The sequence below is a fragment of the Meleagris gallopavo genome, chromosome 22 (assembly GCF_905368555.1).
Source record: "Meleagris gallopavo chromosome 22, MGAL_WU_HG_1.1, whole genome shotgun sequence".
Classification (NCBI taxonomy): Eukaryota; Metazoa; Chordata; class Aves; order Galliformes; family Phasianidae; genus Meleagris; species Meleagris gallopavo.
This window is the reverse complement of record NC_139425.1, coordinates 14043850-14064757: the sequence shown is the minus strand read 5'-3', so window position 1 is coordinate 14064757 and position 20908 is coordinate 14043850. Positions and strand designations below refer to the sequence as shown.

General features: G+C 37.5%; 1 protein-coding gene across 4 annotated transcripts; it reads left to right on the top strand.

Moving 5' to 3' along the window:
• Window positions 1-126: 126 nt before the first annotated feature.
• SLC9A8 (solute carrier family 9 member A8) lies at window positions 127-19903 on the top strand. Of its 4 annotated transcripts, none has more exons than XR_795799.4 (16): window positions 127-286; window positions 473-651; window positions 3621-3701; window positions 3955-4013; window positions 6592-6675; window positions 7570-7671; window positions 8649-8683; window positions 9671-9814; window positions 11765-11903; window positions 13542-13647; window positions 13927-14043; window positions 14483-14565; window positions 16097-16208; window positions 16614-16834; window positions 17542-17685; window positions 17878-18017. XR_795799.4 is itself a non-coding variant. In XM_003214219.5 (16 exons), exons 1-16 carry the CDS (start codon window positions 279-281, stop codon window positions 19181-19183), a joined length of 1725 nt encoding a protein of 574 aa, XP_003214267.1. In that variant the 5' UTR covers window positions 129-278; the 3' UTR covers window positions 19184-19903. The 4 variants fall into 4 exon arrangements, 3 of the variants coding, with proteins under 3 accessions (XP_031412411.1, XP_003214267.1, XP_085097594.1); XM_003214219.5 differs by lacking the exon at window positions 17542-17685 and adding an exon at window positions 19076-19903 and having other exon boundaries at window positions 129-286; window positions 17878-18024; XM_031556551.2 differs by lacking the exons at window positions 17542-17685; window positions 17878-18017 and adding an exon at window positions 19076-19903.
• Window positions 19904-20908: the final 1005 nt, after the last annotated feature.

The window sequence follows — 20908 nt, the reverse complement described above, 5'->3', positions numbered from 1 at the left end:
CACTGTACAGCTCAGGGCTGCAACATCACGGCGTCGCTACGCAACAGACAGCGGACGTCGGCGTAGCCCGCGAACCCAGCCTCACTATCACGTGACACTCCCTCCCCGGATGGGCAGCTGCCCCATACGCACGCGCACACTTATCCCCACGGATCACTTCCTTTCCTGCCATAGAGTTCGGAGGGATGCTAGCTAGTCTGCGCGTCGGCGAGAACCCCGGAAGTGGCTGCGTTTGGGGCGGCTCCTCGCGAAGGTGGTTTTAGGCGGCGGGCGGCAAGATGGCGGAGTGAGTGATGCGGCGGCCGGGCAGCGGGGACGGGTCTCCTGGGCTGGGGCCTGCAGTGGGGTCCTGCGGGGCGCTGAGGGAACGTATTGCCCGCGGAAGGGGCTGGCCCCGAGGGGCACAGGGGCACGTGCGGCCCAGAGTCTCGGTGGTGGCGCTGCGTAATTGCTTACTGTGTCATCCCGACAGGTTTGCCAACGCAACCCGTGAGGTCGTCAATGTCACCCTCCGCACCACTCTGGCTGCTACCACCAAGCTGGTGATGCCTACACCTGCCAAACCCATTTTTCCCGTTCAGACTGGAGTCCAGGCACAGCAAGAGGAGCAATCCAGTGGAATGACCATTTTTTTTAGTCTTCTTGTATTAGGTGAATGATGAGCTGAAAGTTTTTTAATCACTCTTAAGCATGCTCTACAAAGGAGGATATAGGCTGACTTTAAAAATCATGCTGTTCTGTTTCTACTCTGCTTTTCTGTCAGTGAAATGGAGTATTGCTCAGGCACAGGGATTTAGAAAAGCTGGGTGTATGTATACCTTTGACTAACTGACCTACCCAAGCCCATGGAAAGGACCATTGTAGACCTTTTCACATTGATCTCAAAGTGCAAACAATATGTTTAATTGGCTTCATGTTCCTAATCAAGTATGTGGTATGTGTTCATGTATGGGAGTGATGCTGTCAGAATGCTTTATGACACTTGGATCTGTTTTTGAGGAGAGATTTCAAGTCTGATTATTTCTAGACTGTGCTCAGATACTTTGTTACGTAAAGTAATATGGTACTGTGGGATTTACATACTCATGTGCTAAAGGTCAGCATCTATTTTTTCTGTCTCCTAGGATTCTAACATTTTTACAAGTGCATGGTTACCTGCAGATTGCCATAATTATGTTAACATTTATACATATCCTATCTATCTATCTATACACACACACACACAGGCATTTTGAATGGCAGATACACACCCAACTTTTCTGTAAGCCTAGGCTGTCATCTTTCATTTTCTTAGTAGAATATAGCTGTCCTACAGTCTGCTTAGAGCAATGTAGTAGTCAAAACTGTAACAATAATGGAACTTTCACAGACAGTTAGGACTCTGTTTTCTTTTGTGCGTATATATACTTGGTTTCTCCTAAGTAGTCTTCGAAGTGATCGCTCTTTCTTGTACAAATGGGAAATAAAAAACAGCTGTGGAGTTGATAGCAATGCAAAAACTTCAAATCATTTTGGAGATAAAAAGAATACTTTCTTTTTTTTCTCCTACAAATTACTGTTATTAACTGCAGCAAAAATGGAAAGCATCTACCTATTTCTGAAGTGTGTGTTTGTCTTCAGAGAGGATTAATGTTTTCCCCATGGTCAATGGCATATATGAATTTGAATAAAAACAAAAGATAAACCAAAGCAAAATGCAGTAGATCAAAAAACTTGCAAGGTTAAAATAGATTTTCTGAATATGTGCACCTTGTAGGTTTTAAAAGGATCATTCATGATAAAATTTTATTCCTAGGACTTAAAAACAGAGCTGTGATTTTTTTTGACTGTGTTCCAGCCTGTTTATGCCCATGTAATAGCTTAATGAATCTTGAAAGTGTCATCCTCAGGATACATTAATTACTTGAACAAAATAGAAAACAGTATGAAAGCTTATTGTTCATAGTTTTTCCCATTCATAATCTCTCATTTAAGAGTGTAGGAAGGATGAAAATGAATGTGTGTGCAATACTGTTACCTCTGGTGTTGTGAGCTATCAAAAAGTTTTCAAAATGTTCTAAAGTGGAGTAGACTCAGAAGCAGATCTATTCAAAGCTGTATAGTAATAGTAATAAATAATAATACCAGTGCAAGCAGTAATAGTTTATATCTCAGGCCACTGCTGAAATATTTGTTAATGAATAGAATGAAATACACATGTTGTAGATGTGCAGACCAGATGGAATTTTTTTTGTCAGACTTTGTTGAACTTGATTAAAACGGGAGAAGAATTGTGGTAGTTTCAACACACGGGAGACTTTATTTCCTATGGATAAAATACATTACCATAGTACAGAACTGAATATTGAATAAGTAGCTGCCTCATCACATAAAAATTTTCAGTTTTTAACTTCAAGCCAATGTTTTTTTCTATTTTTTTATACTGGCCCTTTGCCTATACTGCTGTAACTTTTAGCAGTGCCCACTGGTAAATATATCCACTGTTTTGGGTAAGAACTTGGATGATCTCTGTACTGACAGATATTTAAGCAGTTACCCATCCTGCCACCTCATAGCCCTACTATTCATGAGCAATGAAGAATATAGAACAAGACCTATTTGTCCAAAACATCAAGAAGCAGCCACGAAACTGCTGAAGAATTGGAACAAGCATCCAGAGGGGATACAACATCTTTGCTTTGGAAGATTTCCCCACTTGGCTGAACAATGCCCTGGATAAATTCCTTGATTTTTAAATTAGCACTGTTGAGGAAGATGGACTAGATGACCTTGAGATATCCCTTCTGGTGTAATTTTTTCTAATATTTTGATTAATCATTTGGGTAAAGTCCATCTCCTTAAAGAGAGTCAGATGTGGAAGAGTGTAGCTTTGAAATTTTGATCAGGGTTATTGTAGTGGAGATGCTGAGACAGGGCCTGAAGCAGTGATGGAGCACCTGGTGGGAAGGCAGGGCCAGCCCAGAGGAGCTCAGGTGCATGCAATGTATTGAGTGATGGAAGGGCTGGAGCCAGGATCCACCCCTTGCCAGCCCTCATTTGACAGTGTAGGTGAGGGTATCTCTTGCCAGAGATCCTTGCCTGCCTGAGGCCTTCCAAAGGTAAGTAGTGCTTTTCCTTTGTTTCTGTGGCTGTTGCATTTGGGCTCGTTCTTGTTTGCTGTAGCCAAAGGCTTTGTCATTCTGCTATTATCGTGGTACTTTTCATCTCATTATAATATTATAGTTATGTGTATGTGTGCGTATATTTTTTTTACTCCAAAAATATAGAGATGTTTAAAAAAGAGGTAGATATTAAAACAGTGTATTCTGTACGACTGTCATTTTTCACATCTATTTTCAGAGAAAACTTTTTGTAAATGGAGTCAGCTTCAGAAGGTAGTAATAATTTCTTAAAAAGTAAATTTTAGGACATAAAATTATCTTTGTTATTTTCTGTCATTTGTGGATTAATTTAAGTGCTCTGGCGAGAATCAGAAACCTAAGTTTTGGTTATTTCCATCAGTGGATTCCTACTAAATCACTGGAAAAAATTTTCTGCATGTATTTTTGAAATACTACTTAAAAGTCTATTTTATATTCTGCTATAACTTCTAAGTTTTCTACTTTTTTATTCTCTCATAGCTATCTGCATCATATTGGTGCATTTACTGATAAAATACCGACTTCATTTTTTACCAGAAAGTGTAGCTGTTGTTTCCTTAGGTGAGTAACTGTGATATTTTTGTATTGGTTTTGTGTTAATTCAGGGGCAGTCAGTATTATGTAATTGAATTATGCACAACTGCGTGTCAGTTATTACTAGAAAAGTGGCGGAGTGAATGCAGTGAAGAAAACAACTAACTCAAGGAATTGTTGTTTTGTGTTGTTTATACTTTTAAAATCTTGTTGACTGAGTTAATGGGAGCATTAATATGTTTTGTGATTATTTAAGAATATTATCTTCTTTCTTTCTTAGGTATCCTTATGGGAGCTTTTATAAAAATCATAGAGGCTCAGAAGCTGGCCAACTGGAAGGTAAATTTGAAGCAGTTAATTTTTAATTGCAGAACAGTCTTTAATGTTTAATATAAGACTATTAGTAATATTATTTTCTTTTGATGCTGCTTCCGAAATTTAGTATTTTATGCTCTACTTGGAGTTTTTAAAATAATAATACAACTGAATGTTTGATGTCTTGATCTTGCTATTTATTTTCAATGCATTTTTTTTTTTTCCCTCCAAAATAATGCTTTTAATGGTACCAAATCTATCCCTGTTAGATCCCCCTTGTAAAAGAGGATACTGCACATCTTGTATTATGGAACTAGAGATAGTAGGAAAAAATCTTCAGTTCGGTTATATATACTTATTGACTAGACGTAGTTCTTTTCATCTTTAGGGAGTTAGTTTTGGAGAATTTGGCTGGATAAAGCCTGCGGTACCCCAAGTTGATTAGAGTTGGCCCTGCTTGGATTATAGACCTCCAGAGGTCACTTCCAACCTGACTTGATGTATGATGCTATGAGGTCTTCCTTGTGTCTGTGTGGAGCTACAGGGGCTTCCCCAGGGAGCCAGGATCCTGGCAGAAGCCTCTCCAAGAGATAGTCTATAGTGAAACAAGAGTTTCGCCACCTGTGGTTTATCCACATCATCGATGAACATTCATTTAAGCAATTAAATGATTCAGGAAGCACACTGTGATATTTCATTTTTACATGTTTACTCACTACAAGCAACGGCTGGTGCAGTAGTTAATGTGGTTTAATTCCTAATTTGTGCCAGCTAGATTTGGCTTAAAATAGAAAAGCAGTTAAACATCCAGAAATGCAGCATTTTAAAATAACTTTGTTTTGGTTGAATAACATAATTTGAAGGAGGTCACATACATAGGAAGGAAAAAGGAAGCTCAAGGTGTGCTCTCCTTCGAGCGCTGTTTCTACAAGCACAGGGAGTGTTGATCGTAGCCAGTGATTACCTAGTTATTTCTGGTCAGCTCTGATCTGTAGAAGCAATGGGTATGCTGCAACTAGTTACTTGTTTCATCAGCTAAGGTAACGGGTTACAGATGACATTATTGTTACCTTATTTAAATTACTTTTAACTGTATTAAACAACCAGCAATTATCACCTTTTATATAATCTATTATTATTTTTAAATTTTAACAGAATTATTGATATGATTTGATATATTATTTTGATAATATTTGATATGGAAATAACTGCAGGCTGTATCTATGTAAAATGCATTTTGCAGATCATATCCCTGCCCTAAGAACTTCTTAATGCAATTTTTTGATTGCATTATGATGAAAAGATTCATCATGTTTGCTGTTGACTCTTAATAGCTAATATGACTGGTAATGGTAGTCCTCATGTTTTACTTCCATGTTCTCTCTACTTTGCATTTTTGATGAATTAGTTCATCATTTGTCTCCTCTTTGTCCTTTGCTGTTAGGAGCGTTTAATTATCAGGAATGAGGATGTCTTGGGTTGTTATTTTTTTGGGGGGGGGGAGAAAGGGGGGAGAAGGAGTTGTTTTGTTTTTGTTTCTTAAGCCTATTATGGTTACTGAATTAACAAAAACAGTGTGTGCATGCAGAGTAATGGACTAGAGCATTTTAGTACAGTGGATGAGTTTTATTTTCTAAGTTCCCCAAGGGTTATTATGTCTGGTACATATATGAATGAGATTTGTAAGAGATGAGTGCTGCTTTTTTGAAAGCTAGTGTTTTAACAGAAGAATCAATCAGCTACTTAACCTGGATTTAAACAAGTTAATTGCTGCTTGTAGAAGTGACAAGTTCTGCTATATTCAGAACTGAGTGGACCAGGAGGAAACCTGATGAGTAAAGGGAGGCACTAAAATCAGCTGCCTTCTTACTCTGACAGCAGAAAGAAAAACCATGCCACTTTAGCAGAATAACTCCATAAAGCAATGTTAGCCAAGTGGTGAGGTGGATGACAGAGAATGAGGTTACCGAAAATACCATCTTACTTCATGTTAGGTTTCATTTACATCATTCTGATGACAAAAGGGAATTGCAATAGTACCACTAAACTACAGGCATAAATTACATTTGTCAAGAAAAATCAAGCCTCTGACTTCTAACAGTGGCATATATCTTGAGCCTGTTCACATGTATGTGTACTACGATGATGATCTGATTTGTTCTTGTCTATTGATTCACTTTCTAATGAAACTGTACTTATAATGTAGTTACATCAATTTAGTAGTCAAGCGGTCACTGTTCCTTGACAGTGCCTAATGTGTTGAGAAGGTGAGGTAAAATGGGAATACTTTCTGAAAGTGCTGAAAAAGCACATCTCCTTTGTCAGTAGTAGTCAGCTTTATACACAGCTTATTTGAAAAGAGTAAGTTAAAACAAGTAACACCTGGATTTCTATCACTGGATAAAAGTAATTAAAGAAGCAGCCCTGGAATAGTTTACTATTATGCAGCCTTTTATTTTGTGCTAAGAAATGAGAAAGGTTAATGCAATTTTCATTTTCCAACAGTTTTGTTTTTTTTTAAATAATATTGTATTTGTGAAGGTTCAATATTATTTTAATAATCACGATATCCTTCAAATTATGCTTCACTTTTGTTTTGCAGGAGGAAGAAATGTTTCGTCCGAATATGTTTTTTCTGCTTTTGCTTCCACCTATTATATTTGAATCTGGTTATTCATTGCACAAGGTAAGCCTTTGCCAGACACTCACATGCTGAGGTCTTGTTTGGAACAGATTCTGCTTTCAGTTGTCATAATGAAATCTAGAACAATTGCACTAAATTCTACCATATTCATTATCAGGCAACTGAGAATATGAAATTTAAGCTTCTTCAACCCAGAATGCAGAGAATGTTAAATTAATATTGGCAAGGTGACAGGTATTGCACAGAAGTTGTTCTCCTTGGTTGAAGAGGTTTCTTACCTCAGTGGGCTGTATAAGGGCTGATGTGAAGAAGGAACACTGGGAAGGAAAGGGATCAGAAGTGGGAAAGGTGGGGTTGCTGGGGTTATGTAAAGAAGGGGAAAAGTGAATATGTTTCCATGAACATTCCTCACAGTGCTAGTTCTGGCAAGAACAGCTCACGCCTGCCCTGTGTGCTGTCTTTCTATTTAAATTGTGCTGTGGAAGAGGGAGAAAGCTGTGGGTGATAGTAATGATGTGAATTGCTACTGTCACTGAAGATGTTTCTTATTCAAAATTGCAAACTAATAAGTGGACTAGCTATTGGGTTGTATAAAAGCCTTTTTCAGATGCTCTTTTTACAAAAGAGGGATTAATTTTCAGCTCTATCAAGTGAGCAGTGTGTATAAGTGCTTGTGAATATTCAACTGGTTGTCTAGGATTTGGTTTGTTGTTCCATTACCACACTGAGGTGGTGCCTGGGATATCGGAGGTTGTCCTTGAGAGAGCAGATAGTGTGTGTATTTATGCCCTGTCCTGGGATAGCTGGAACTGAACTAGTGAAGTTTTCCTCTTTGAAACCCAGCTGTGAATCAGAATCTAATTTACACACAAACATGAAACATGACTTTGGCCTCAGTTCATTTCCAGTAATTTATTTACTGTTACTGTGTTCCAGGGCAATTTTTTTCAGAACATAGGCTCCATCACACTATTTTCTGTATTTGGCACAGCAATATCAGCTTTCATAGTAGGTGGAGGAATTTATTTCCTGGGCCAGGTAAGAATAACTACTGTGAAGCACTTACATTTATCCAACTTACTTATTGAAAGTCCATTTTTCATGAACAGGCAAACGCAGTGAAAGTAAATTCTTGGATCATGAAGTCCATTTCTCTGCTGTCATGCTAACACAGAGGCAATGTTATCATACAATCATAGAATCGCTCAGGTTGGAAAAGACCTTTTAAGATCGAGTTCAACCATGACCTTACCATACTACCCTAACTCTAACAACCCTCCTCTAAATCATAGAATCACCAAGGTTGGAAAAGACCCACAAGATCACCCAGTCCAACCATCCACCCTCACCAATAGTTCTCACTAAACCATGTCCCTCAACACAATGTCCAAATGTTCCTTGAACACCTCCCGGGTCGGTGACTTCACCACCTCCCTGGGCAGCCCATTGCAGTGCGCTATATAATTCCTTATGTTTTTCATGTTAGAAGTAATTAAGACTTGAACCGAGTTTTACTTTCTTTTAATTACTTGATCTTCCCATTAGATGGCTGTACCTGAACCTGCCTTCTGTAACAGCCATCTTCTAATTTCCACTATTAAGCTTATTTTTTCTTCTGTTGACGGCTTTCTTTAACTTCTCTGCTTTGGTGTTTCCCCTTTCATTAGCTACAGGCATAGGTAATTATGTATTCTCTGAGACTTCATTCAGTTATGCCAAGTAGTCCTTGCTATTATCTTTGCCTCTCACATTTCCATTCCTGTGAATGCCTTAGTTACTTGTATCTGTTCCAGTTTCATCTGGCCTTTCCTGATTTTTTTGAGTGACCAGAATTGTAACAGGGTAGTGTTAGGTAACATAATTTATGGTTTATGATTAGTAATTGTGGTGTGATTAGTTTTTTTTTTTTTTGAGATTAGTTTAAGATTTGATTAATACTTTAATTTGTAAAAATAGCAGCAAAACACAGTTGATTGTGATTTTTTTTATTATTTTTATTTTGCCTATTCTTTCAGGCTGATGTAATTTATAAACTCAACATGACAGACAGGTAAGCTCTTGGAGAAATGGTGCAGTATATGAAGTTAAGCACTCATCAAGATAATGCTAGAAAATGTACTGTAGTTGGTCAGCTCTTCCAGTTTCAGTTTGGATTGCTTATATTCAATATTGTGTATTACACCAACAAATCAGATGCTTTTAAACTCTATTCTGATACTCTTATTTCCAAATAATATTCTTATGCTTATTTATTATCCTGTTTTCCAAATAGGAAATGTACTGCTTTTTAACCAACCCTTAAAGTGAAAATATGTAAGCTTTGATTAGTTGGCATGATTAATAATATGTGAAAAAGGAACTTCCTTGTCCAAACAGGGTCTCAAAAGGGATAATGAGTTTTTCAGTATCAATAGTATAGATTTATCAAGGAGTTGGCAAAAAAAATCTGTGAGTTCATACCTCCCTACACTTAATTAGAGTTCATTCCTGTATTAATTACTTATTTTGTTCCTGTATTCATTGTTAAGCCAAGTACAAGAGTTTTTGGTTAAAATCTATAATTAAGTCAAATAGCAGGTAGGAAATGAGACAAGTAAAACATGCACAAACAACAGAAACCTTCGTTACTGGTACCAATGTTTTTTGTGCAGCTAAGCAGTCCCATTGCCTCTGCATTGTCTATCTTGCAGTTATTCCATTTAGATGTTGCTTTTTAATACTCCTAAGCTGAGTAACACTATGCATATATGATATATGGTTTAGGTAGTGTCTTGTTTTTTCAAACTTAGTTGTAGTAAGGCATTGGTACTTGTTGAGAGCTCGGAGATAATGTATTTCTCAAACTTCCATCTGGACAACAACTTTTCCCTTTGAAAAAGAAAATAATCTCTTTTGCCACTTCAAAAAACTGGGAAGAAAGCATGACTTTTCATTATGTGTAAACATTGAGACGTATTTGTTACTAACTGTTAATGTAATCTTATTAGATACCTTTTTTTCATCAACTTTTCTTTTTTGTTGTTTTATGTTCTCCCAGTTTTGCATTCGGCTCTTTAATATCTGCAGTTGATCCTGTGGCTACTATTGCCATTTTTAATGCCCTCAATGTGGATCCTGTACTTAACATGCTGGTTTTTGGAGAAAGCATTCTCAATGATGCAGTCTCTATCGTCTTGACCAAGTAAGTGCATTTTCAAATGTGCTACAGGTATATGGAAACAACAGCCACTCTTTTTGCTCTTAATTGGATATTGAGATACATGGGAATTCTTCCATCTGCTTTTGGAACAAATAATGTGTTTTTGGTATAATGCTGTGGTTTTTTTTTTGTTTGTTTGTTTGTTTGTTTTTTTTTTTTTTTTTTTGCGCTAAAAGAAATCTGTCACACAGACTGCATAGGCAGAAGAAAACAAATGGCTGTCTTTTTGCAACTCCTTCAATGCCTCATCAAATTGACCCCAGATAACTGTTTTTAACTGCAAGTTTATCAGCTATCATTCCATCTTAGGGTCTTGACAACAGAAAGCTACTGTGGGTCCTTTCAGGCTTGCTCAGAAAATATTTATCTTGCCAAACTTTCAGCTGTATCTCCTTTATCATTGGCTTCTATCCAGAATCACATTTCAATCTGTAGGCTTACATTAACATCCATGCAGTAGGAACTTAATTTCATATGCGTTGGAGTTCTCAGAGAAAGAGGGAATTATTTATCCTTTACCCATGGTGGTTACACTCAGAGAGTTGAGGTCAACAGCTCAGCGTAGAGGAGAGACTGGTGATGAGTGGTGTTCCTCAGGGACTGATGCTATTTAACGTCTTTGTAGGTTATAGGGACAGTGGGATCAAGTGCACCCTCAGCAAGTTTGCAGATGATGCCAAACTGAGCAGTGTGGTTGACACACTAGAGGGAAGGGATGCCATCCAGAGGATCCTGGATGGGCTTGAAAGGTGGGCACTTGCCAACGTTATGAAGTTCTACAAGGCCATGTGCAAGGTCCCACACCTGAGTTGGGGCAATCCGAAGCACAAATACAGGCTGGGCAGAGAATGGCTTGAGAGCAGCCCTGAAGAGAGGGATTTTGGAGTGTCAGCTGATGAAAGACTCAACATGAGCCAGCAATGTTTGCTTGCAACCCAGAAAGCCAACTGTATCCTGAGTTGCATTAAGAGAAGCATGACAGCAGGTCAAGGGAGATGATTCTGCCCCTTAACTCTGCTCTTGTGAGATCCCATCTTGAGTACTGCATCCAGTTCTGGAGCCCCCAACACAAGAAGGACATAGAGCTTTTGAAGAGGGTCCAGAGGAGGGTCACAAAGATGATCACAGGGCTGGAGCACCTCTCCTGTGAGAACAGGCTGAGAGAGTTGGGGCTCTTCAGCCTGGAGGAGAGAAGGCTTTGGGGGGGACCTTATAGCAGTCTTACAGTGCCTGAAGAGACTGAGGAAAGCTTGGGACAGACTTTTTATAAGGGCAAGTAGTGACAGGAGGAGGGCAGTCTTTTTTCAATGAACTAATAGCTTTAAATATGGCCATGGTCTCTTTATGGAAGACTAAGAGCAGTCAAATGGAACCGCATCTTTTTATTGATGATTTTATGAAAGTCTATGAAAAATATTCCTGAAATTCAAAGACATTTCATATCTTTCCTCTTAAGTGGTTCTTTGTTTTCCTCCAGTGACCTTCTTGACTCTTATTCACACCTAAGTATTTGATGAGAGTTCTCCCTGCTCATTTTTCTTCTCTGAGGATCACGTGATCTGTCTTTTTCTTTTCTCTTTCATACCTAAAGTTTCTACTGTGGCAAAATGTGCTTTCATAGTTTGAAAACTGTTTTGTAATATTGGGCATTGTCATGGCCTGTTTACACCAATCTGAGAATTCTTAAGGAGAGCAATTCTGGATTTTCAGAAGTAGCTTTCCCTTTGGGGATTACAGTAAGATTTGAAGTAACATCTTTTGACATTCCTCTTGCTATGTGTATCACAGTAAAAGCCTTTTAAGAGTGGTAGCAACAAAGAAATAAAGCCTTTTTTGTTATTCCCAAAAGCTGTTTGGCTTTTCTTTTGAGTCGAGGCTTACAATTTACAACTACTTCTTTTGTATTATTATTATTTTTTTTATTATATCCAGCACTGCAGAAGGTTTGACAAGAGAAAATATGTCAGATGTAAGTGGATGGCAAACTTTTCTACAGGCGCTGGGATACTTTCTTAAGATGTTCTTTGGCTCTGCAGCACTTGGAACACTTACTGGCCTTATTTCTGCATTGATATCCTTTTTTAACACGCACATAAATTGATGAACTCCAACATTCAAATAGTATTTCCTCTCCTGTGTTCTCCTGCATTCCTTAGGGGATACTTCTTAATAAAGACTGCTTTTTTGGTTGAGGATTTCTCATGCTTATTTTATTCTTACATTATTGAGCATGGGTATGAACATTAAGAAGTTGCGTTAGATTTTTATGAACATAATTAAGATCTGAAATGCTGTATTGTAGCTTATATTATGTGCAGCATGTGGAGTATAATAAAATATGGTCACAGTTTTGTAAATTCAAAGTAATTTAATTCAGTTTCAGTATTGAAACGAATGTGGCTCCTCATTTACATATGTAAAACAGTTAGTTAAAAATAAAAATGCTCCTTTTCCCAATGGTTTTTGAGTCAGACCAGCTCACTTGTCTGTATGTATTCAGTTAGCTGAAGATGAATACTGTTCTATTTGGTTTAATGTTGAGTTTTATTTTGCTCTTTCCACTTGCATGAACTGGTTGCCAAATAACCCAGAACCTTCTCTGCTGAAACTAGGAGTGATGTTTATTTAAGTTGGGCACTCCTGTTGAGAGCTTGCTTTAATGATAACGCTGCATTCACTGTAGGTAACTTTCTTTTCTAGGCTCGTGCAACAGCTACTCATGTCATTTGGAAGACATTGTTAAGCGCTTTGTTTGTAAATAACAAGAACAGAGTGTCTGATTAAATACAGATACGTTTCTTCTTTTGGTTCTCTGGCCTGATTCCATGAAGTTTTAAACTACTCCTTAAATCACAACAAAAGAGGATGACAGATGTTTAATATTTCTTTCACTGATACAGAAATGATACCAAGAGAAAAGAAAAAGCAGCCCATTTGCCTTATTATAGGTTTGTGCCTCAGAATATTAGATTCCCCACAGATGTGCAAAATTTCAATGTAGCAAAAGAAATCTCTTAGTAGTTGCCAGCAAATAAACACAATTGAAGGTTGTTGCTGGTTCATGACTATATTCCTCCTGTGAACATCCATGTCACAGCTGTGTTAGCCGCTGAATTTTAGTGCAGATAACACGAAGCCAAATTTGCAGCCCTAGACTAATGTCCACACTTCTGACTTACAAATGTAAGTTTTAAATACTTCATATATCAAAAGGATATTATGAGTTAAAAAAAAAAAAAAAAGGCAAAAAAAACTTCCTTACTATTTTACTTTTATTTCATACCTCTACTCTGTTTTTTGGAAAGCCTTTACTACTTAACAGTTCTCTGTTTTACTACTTAACAGTTCTCTGTGGTACATTTACAGTAGTCTAGAAGAAATTTCAAAGACTGAATGTGTAGAGAAAGGTTCCTTCTGGATGTTTGGCATGCTGTTGTCAATACTGTATTGGTAGCATAGTAGCAGAACTTTTCTAGGTCTGTCCATTCTGATAGACTTCTACGAGCTGTAGGTTCTATCAAAAACACTCCTTGTAAGAAACTATTAATCTTTACATGCTTGAGTCATGGGGCAACTTGTTGGCTTTGTTAGCTATTCAGCAGATAAGTACATTAAGCACCCCGCTGTTTATAATGGAATGATATAAATTTAAAAAATATATATAAAGAAAAATTTTTGCTTACCTTTTCCATAACACTGTTGTGTGCACGTGCTAAAGCACATTGATCTAAGAAAGACGCCCTCTTTAGAGTTTGGGATGATGATTATCTTTGCTTACCTTCCTTATGGACTTGCAGAAGGTATCTCACTCTCAGGTGAGTAGTAAAGCAATTATTTGCAGATTTCTCTGATAAGTTTGAGTATTTGTTACTTGTGTCTAAGAGGGTCTCTATTTTGTTATTGTTTGTTTTTTAATGTTTTCTCATTTAACCTGTGCTCCTACTTTTGACCTTGCCTTACTTTAGGGAAACATGTCTCATTAAATGTTACAGATGCATAGAAAAGATAACTGAAGCTTTCATAGGTATTAGCTATTCAACATAAGTAGAAGTTTACAACTTAATCTGTATTTGATTACTGCATTTTATTTACAGGTATCATGGCAATCCTATTCTCTGGCATTGTGATGTCCCACTATACACACCATAACCTCTCCCCTGTTACACAGATATTAATGCAGCAGACACTGAGAACCGTTGCTTTCATGTGTGGTACGTGCTACCTATGGTATATCTAATATAGTTTAAAAATTGATTTGCTTAAAACGGTGATTCCAAAGGGAGCAGGAGAGATGAGTTTTCCTCCTGCCTTTCATGTGTTAGCGGTACATGTCTTTAAGAGAAAGCTTCTTAGTAGTAGATGCTGGAAGGCAGTCAAAAATCACCTTTCTTGACGTACTGGATAAAACATCCAGTAAATCTTCACCTCCCATTCTGCAGGTACCTGCTAAGATTGCAGCAAGGCTGATAGCCAAGGAGAGGTCTCTGACTCCCATGTTCCTCTGCAAAAAGACTCCCTTTTTTTTTTTGTGTGTGTGTGCATTGGAAAGTCAGAAAATATTTATTTTATGCTCTGTATATAGTAACTTATAATGGGAATACAAAAGGTTTCACAGAATTGTATATTTAAAATGTGACTTCTCTTTTTCAGAAACGTGTGTTTTTGCATTTCTTGGCCTATCTATTTTTAGTTTTCCTCACAAGTTTGAGATGTCCTTCGTCATCTGGTGCATAGTAGGTATTTCTTTCAAAAATGTCTAGGTATTTTTCTGTGGTGTTTGTGGAGAAAAATAAAACCTTGCACTTAAAATATTTTAAGCTATTTGTTAGATTTTATAGTTTTTTTTAAATGAAAGATACTATTATAATTGTATTTGTTGCACGGAGTTAGTTCTTACTGATAAGCATGAACTTCCTCTTTCTGTTCTTAGTGCTGTGGTGTATGCATACATCAGCCTGATTTAAAGGATTCCAGTTTACTGTTATTTTGAAACACTAATAAGGAAAAGAACCTTGCTTATTTTGCTTTATTAAGATAATCTCAGAAGTCATTTCCCTCAGGAAAACAATCCTGCGGTTCCTATGCATTTTTAGCATCATGAAGGATTTGTGTGAATTTAGTCCATGCACTACTTCTTCACTCTGTGAAGAAGTGACACGATGAAAAAGCTCTCCTTCTTCAGAGGGAGTACTTTCTCAAAACTTCTTTAATGTCTGCTCATTCTTTTATTCTATTCTCAATTCCTTCATTTTGTATTTCAGTGTAGCTTTTGTTTCACATGGAACTTATCTACATATTTTGCTACTGTAATTATTTAACTGAAACACAAAAAATGCATTCTCTTTGCAGGTTGTAAAGAGGGAAATTTCTAGTCATGTACCTCAATGCACACTAGTTTGTTTTAGCTCATGGTCCAAGGAAAGAATTGTTTTCTACAATCTACAGATAATTTTATCAGCATGGAGAACTGCTCTCACCGCATTACACATATGTACCCAACTTCCTTACCTAATATATATCTAAGGTGTGACACTTCCTTCTAGCACTGCCTTCACAGCCATAATGCAAATTGACTAATTTTGGGGTGATTCATAAAGGAAAACAGCAGAGGCCTTCAAGAATCCTGCTGACTAATTCTAGTATATTTACCTTGTCAAGGTATGCTTGTTGTGGAGTTTACAAAGTAGCACCATTGTGAGTAATTGTTTTTCTGAGTTAATTTTCACTGTATTCACTGATTATCTGTCGTTAAAGCAACAGTACTTTTAGTTGCTTAGATGTTTGGTGTATTTTACAGCCATATCCAGTAAAGGGCTAGGAAACTGAACTGCATGCTATTTATTTGGCTTCTGGCCTTTTTCAATGAGGAACTGGTCCATGGGAGGCGATAGAAACATTGCTTTGGCTGTTAGCAGCTGTGCCAAAAGAACAATTAAAGGAACTGAACTGCAGGAAACATACCCAAAATAATTCTTGGTCTCCCTGGAATGCCTTCTGGATTTCATTTGTTTATCAGAAGTAAAATAGAGTCTGGTCAGTGACGAGTCTGGTTTAAATTCAGTTAAGCAGGCAAAATGTTTAAATTAACTGATGCTGACAAGTTTGTGGGGATTTTTTGGTTGATTTAGCAGCTCACCTATTTATGAGACTTATGGGTGGGAAGGGTGTATTACTGTTAGCTGGTACAAGCTAAATGAAATGCAATTTGGGCCTATGTGACCATAACACATCAAGTGGTCTTTTGCTTTGGTTTTTGTTTTTCAGGTACTTGTTCTGTTTGGTAGAGCAGTGAATATTTTCCCCCTTTCCTACCTACTCAACTTTTTCCGTGATCATAAAATCACCCCTAAAATGATGTTTATCATGTGGTTTAGTGGTAAGTTACAACTTAAACTGTGAAGGACTGGAAAAAATGTTTTATCTCTCTTTCCTTGTGTGGGCAGGTTTGGGAGGAACTAGTTTTCCATCCATGGAAAACTTAAAACTTGCACCGTTCTCAAACCCAAGTGCAACTGATACGTTCTCTTTCCCTTTTGTTTAGGAAAACAATGCAGTATAGATCCCAAATAAAACTTTTCTTCAAAGAATCTAGTTTTCTAAAAATCAAACAGCTCAGTTTGAAAAGCAGTACATATGATTCATTTTAAGATTATAACCAAGTAATAGATAAATGAGCACAGAATAGGATCATAATCATGAAAGTGGAGGATTCCTGTTAAGAGTGCTAGGGACCAACACTGGTGCTGATTCACTCTTCACCGATTTATTGTTCTCTCTGCAGGTTTACGTGGTGCAATTCCCTATGCACTCAGCCTCCATTTGGGCTTGGAACCAATAGAGAAGCGTCAGCTCATTGGAACAACTACAATCATCATAGTGCTGTTCACAGTGTTGCTGCTGGGAGGAGGAACTATGCCCCTTATCAGACTGATTGACATTGAAGACTCCAAAGCACGCAAGAGGAACAAAAAGGACATTAATCTTAGCAAGACAGAGAAAATGGTATGTTGTTGTTTTATTCAGACAATTATTTTTTTTCATTTTCAAAGAAGACTAGTATGATTTTTTTTCACTAAAAAGTAAAACGAAATTAGTGGAAGCGTGAAAGCCAAATAGGATTTAAAGTATCCCAAAGAGCTTGGTTAGCATGTACACAAGTAACTGCTTAGACAGAGGTGAGAAGCTTTGTCTCTCAACTCATTTTAATTATAAATGAACCCATACAAATGAAAGTAACCTTAAAACATAAGGCAAATGTTACAGGATAGATTGAGTCACAGACAGAAAGGAGCTAGTATATTGTGAGTCAGTAATTAATAATAGAAGGCAGATTTTGAAAAAGTCAAAGCAAAGGCCTCAATAAGTTGGTAACAACGGCACCACTGTGACTGGGTTTTATTTTAAGGCAGATTCTGGCTTTAAAATAATTAGAAATACTGAAGAAAACTAATGTCCAGTCTGAAAACTCATCGGTTGAAAACAGGAGTACACGAAGTATCATGAAGCATTTTCCTCTTTTGGTCCCAAGCCATAAAACAGTGCATGCAGAGAATTGTTCTGTGGATCTGAAAAACAACTTCTCTTGGAATGAGGCTTTATAATGTTTTCAGTCTTCAGAATTAGCTTACTTTGTCTATGCAGGCGAGTGTGTGTAGGAAGAGTGCAGGTAGCTTGGTGTGCTCTGATATAGGGCTTTTTTTTTTTTTCAGTGAGACGATGACACAAAAGTGTTGTTTGCTATATGTGCTCATTACCTAAATCATACGAGGAAGCTTACACACTAGAAATCCCTTAGCAATAGCAACAGTACAAAACTATGGAGTGTTTTAAGTCTTTTGGCATGAAAAAGGAAGGTAAGTGACTCTGGGAATCAACAGCTGGACAGATTAATGCAGCTGTAAGCCCTGGTAGGCTGAGGTGATTATTTCCATTTTGTTCTAGCATGGGAATTGACTGTGAAAAAGGAGACAGCGGAAGGTGGTGAAGCAAGTTGGAGGAAATAACTTTTTTTTCTCAGGTTATTGCAATATTTGTGATGTTTCTAGGGAAATACCATAGAATCCGAGCATTTATCAGAGCTCACAGAGGAGGAATATGAAGCCCAGTACATAAAACGCCAGGACCTCAAAGGGTTTATGTGGCTTGATGCTAAGTATTTGAATCCTTTTTTCACCAGAAGACTCACACAAGAAGTAAGTCTGTCTTGTTTTCTTGAAGCAAAACTGTGGTAGAGGAGGCTCTCATTTCACTCTGTAACATTCAGGGGTCATAGTACAACTATACAACTTTTACACAAGGGGTAGTGAGCCATCTAATGCCTTACTTGTGCATATGTAGAGTAGCTGTAATTAAAAGCTGCACTGCACAATTGCTGGTTGGATTAAATGGAATTTTCTGCCTAGCACAGCTTTTTGCTTGGAACTATGGCTAAAAATTGGCCATTCTGTGAAATCACAACCTTCATATATTTTTTTTTTTTTAATATTTCTTCACTATGGCATGAAGAGTCTGAAGCTGCAAATGCAAAATGACACCTGGCTGAACACACAGCTTAACACTGAGTAGCTCTGAGAGGTGTGAATACTATGCTATTTTCACTCCAGGCCTCAGACACCTGATATTCCTTGGCTACATAATTCACTTTTTCCTCTCCAATTTGAATTAAACATTTTTGCTGTGAGATTAAAGACTTTGTGTATGTATATTCCATTTTCCTAGTCTGTTCAAACACATAATTTTTCTGATACTTTGTAGTTTCAAAAGAACTCTTTGAGCACTTTTCCACAAAAGCAGAAGGGTTTTAATTTTTTTTTTATTTTGCAAAACAAGGAATGAATCAAGAAATCAAGAAATGGCATTTGATTTGTAAGTGGTAGCGAAAAACACAGGCTGCTGTCAAGACTGCAACCAAATGGTAGAAAAGTATGTGAATTGCAAAAGCAGGTCACAAGCTTCCTGCTGTCTCTGAGAAATGTTGAGAGGAGTGAGATTCAAAAACATTGCCTTCTAGACAACTCTGTAATTGTTGAAATCCACAGAGGAAGACTGTGTAGAAAACAAAAATCTCTCAAAGTATCATCCCTGGAAGTAATTAATGACTGATTGAGCATTTGACATGTTTTGTACACTTGGAGACCACAAGCAGATTATTTCATGAGGAGTACACTTAACTCATCATTCTGTTTTGCTCTCTGACAAACAACTTGTGTTGTAGCTCAGTGATAATGTTTTCTTGTGCCTTAGGACTTGCATCATGGGCGCATACAGATGAAAACTCTCACAAACAAATGGTATGAAGAGGTACGACAAGGACCCTCGGGCTCTGAAGATGATGAGCAAGAGCTGCTGTAGCAGACCGGGGAAGAAGCACAGGGAGTTTATCATTAGACTTTAGAAAGTGAATTTAACTATCAAGAGCGCAACTGCACAAAAGCTTCTGATTTTGGGCATATCTTGTGCTGTATGTTTAAACATCAAAAAGCAGACCTACTTTGCTTGGTATTATTAGTCAGTGACTGGTGGCCACTTAAGTGTCAGACTCTGGACTGAATGAAGAACTTTCCAGCTTTTACATCACAGCAAATTTAATGCAGCCTGTGAAGAATGTGGAAGCATCTGCCATGAAATTGTTTAATTGTTTAATTTTAATTGTTGTTTAATGTGGGTCCTATTATAAAGCCTGCTGTGAATGTTTGAAGTGCAGAGCCATCATATGACTGCAAGATAGGATGAGTTGCAGCTTTTTTTTTTTTCTTTTAAAATATGTACCGATTCACATGGAGAGGCTTAACAGTTCAAACTATGAATTTTTTTCAGCACTAGTAAGGGAGTCTGGCTGGGATAAATCCTTGATTTATGATACTTACAGGATCAAAGAATGATTTGGGTTGGAAGAGACCTTAGAGATCATCCAGTTCCAACCTCCTCTGCCTTGGGGACATAGAAGACCTCAGATTTGCACATTTTGAATCCAGAGAAGATCACTGCCTTGACTAATAGCAGATGCTGCACACAGAAAAAGAACCTCTTAATACCTCCATATTTTTGTCATTAAAATTGTCTTGGTATCTATCTAATGGGATGCTTTATTTTTATATTCTGAGATGTCGTCCTAATCAGTACTGTGGGTTAGACATGACTTGCAAGAGGTGGGGATAGTATGACATTAAAACTGCAATTTCAAATGCAGTTCTGTAATGCTTTTTTATTTTGCTAAATGCAGTTGCAGTTGGTTTTTCTCTAGTTGGTTGTTGCTCCTTGCCAGCACAGTGAATTCAAGTCTAAGAAAGCAATAGCTTTTCTTTTGCCTAAATTCAAGAAGCATTCCTAACACTCTGGAACTCACTAGCAGACTTCTTGAGTTCTAGTGGAATCAAAAGCAACTTTTTCCCTGTTGTTGGTTTGATGAATTAAGTGTGTACATGGGGAAGAAGGAGTCTACAAAAATCTAATGTAGATATGAAAGAGTCATTTTTGGTCTGGTTTTGTTATTAGGCTTTTTTTAAATCAACTGCTTACCAGCTGGGAAAATGAAAGACTTTGGAATCCTAAACCTGTGCTAAGCAGTTCTCCAGAATAACATGTTATGACATGTTTTTCCTTATTATTACTGTTATTTTGAAGAACTGTGCTCATCCTAGAGCTGGAAAACACACTGGCCAAAGTCTGAATGAGACACAAAATCCCCTTCTGGTATAGACCAGAAATGAATTAATGCTTGGTTTTCTCTTTAGAAGAGGATCTGTATTTTTCCTTCATCCTTCTAGATGACAGTGGATTTAATTACATTTCAGTTACCCATCAGTTTTAAAATAGAGAGATCAAGGAAGGTGCACAAATCCAAGTTACAGTGCTGTGAAGGGTGTGAATATGTGTTCAGGTTCTGCATTATGTTTGTTCAGTGCAATGAGGACTGTTTAAAAAAATCTGCTCAGTGAGAATCTCTGTGCTATCAGTGCCAGTGGACTGAAGCCGCCAACTTTTGAGACTTGTTTGTCTGCTGCAGGCAAGCATGTGTTATCTGTCTTGTCTTTTTTTTTTGTCCTGTACCAGCTGAGAACTTACACGTGCAAGGCA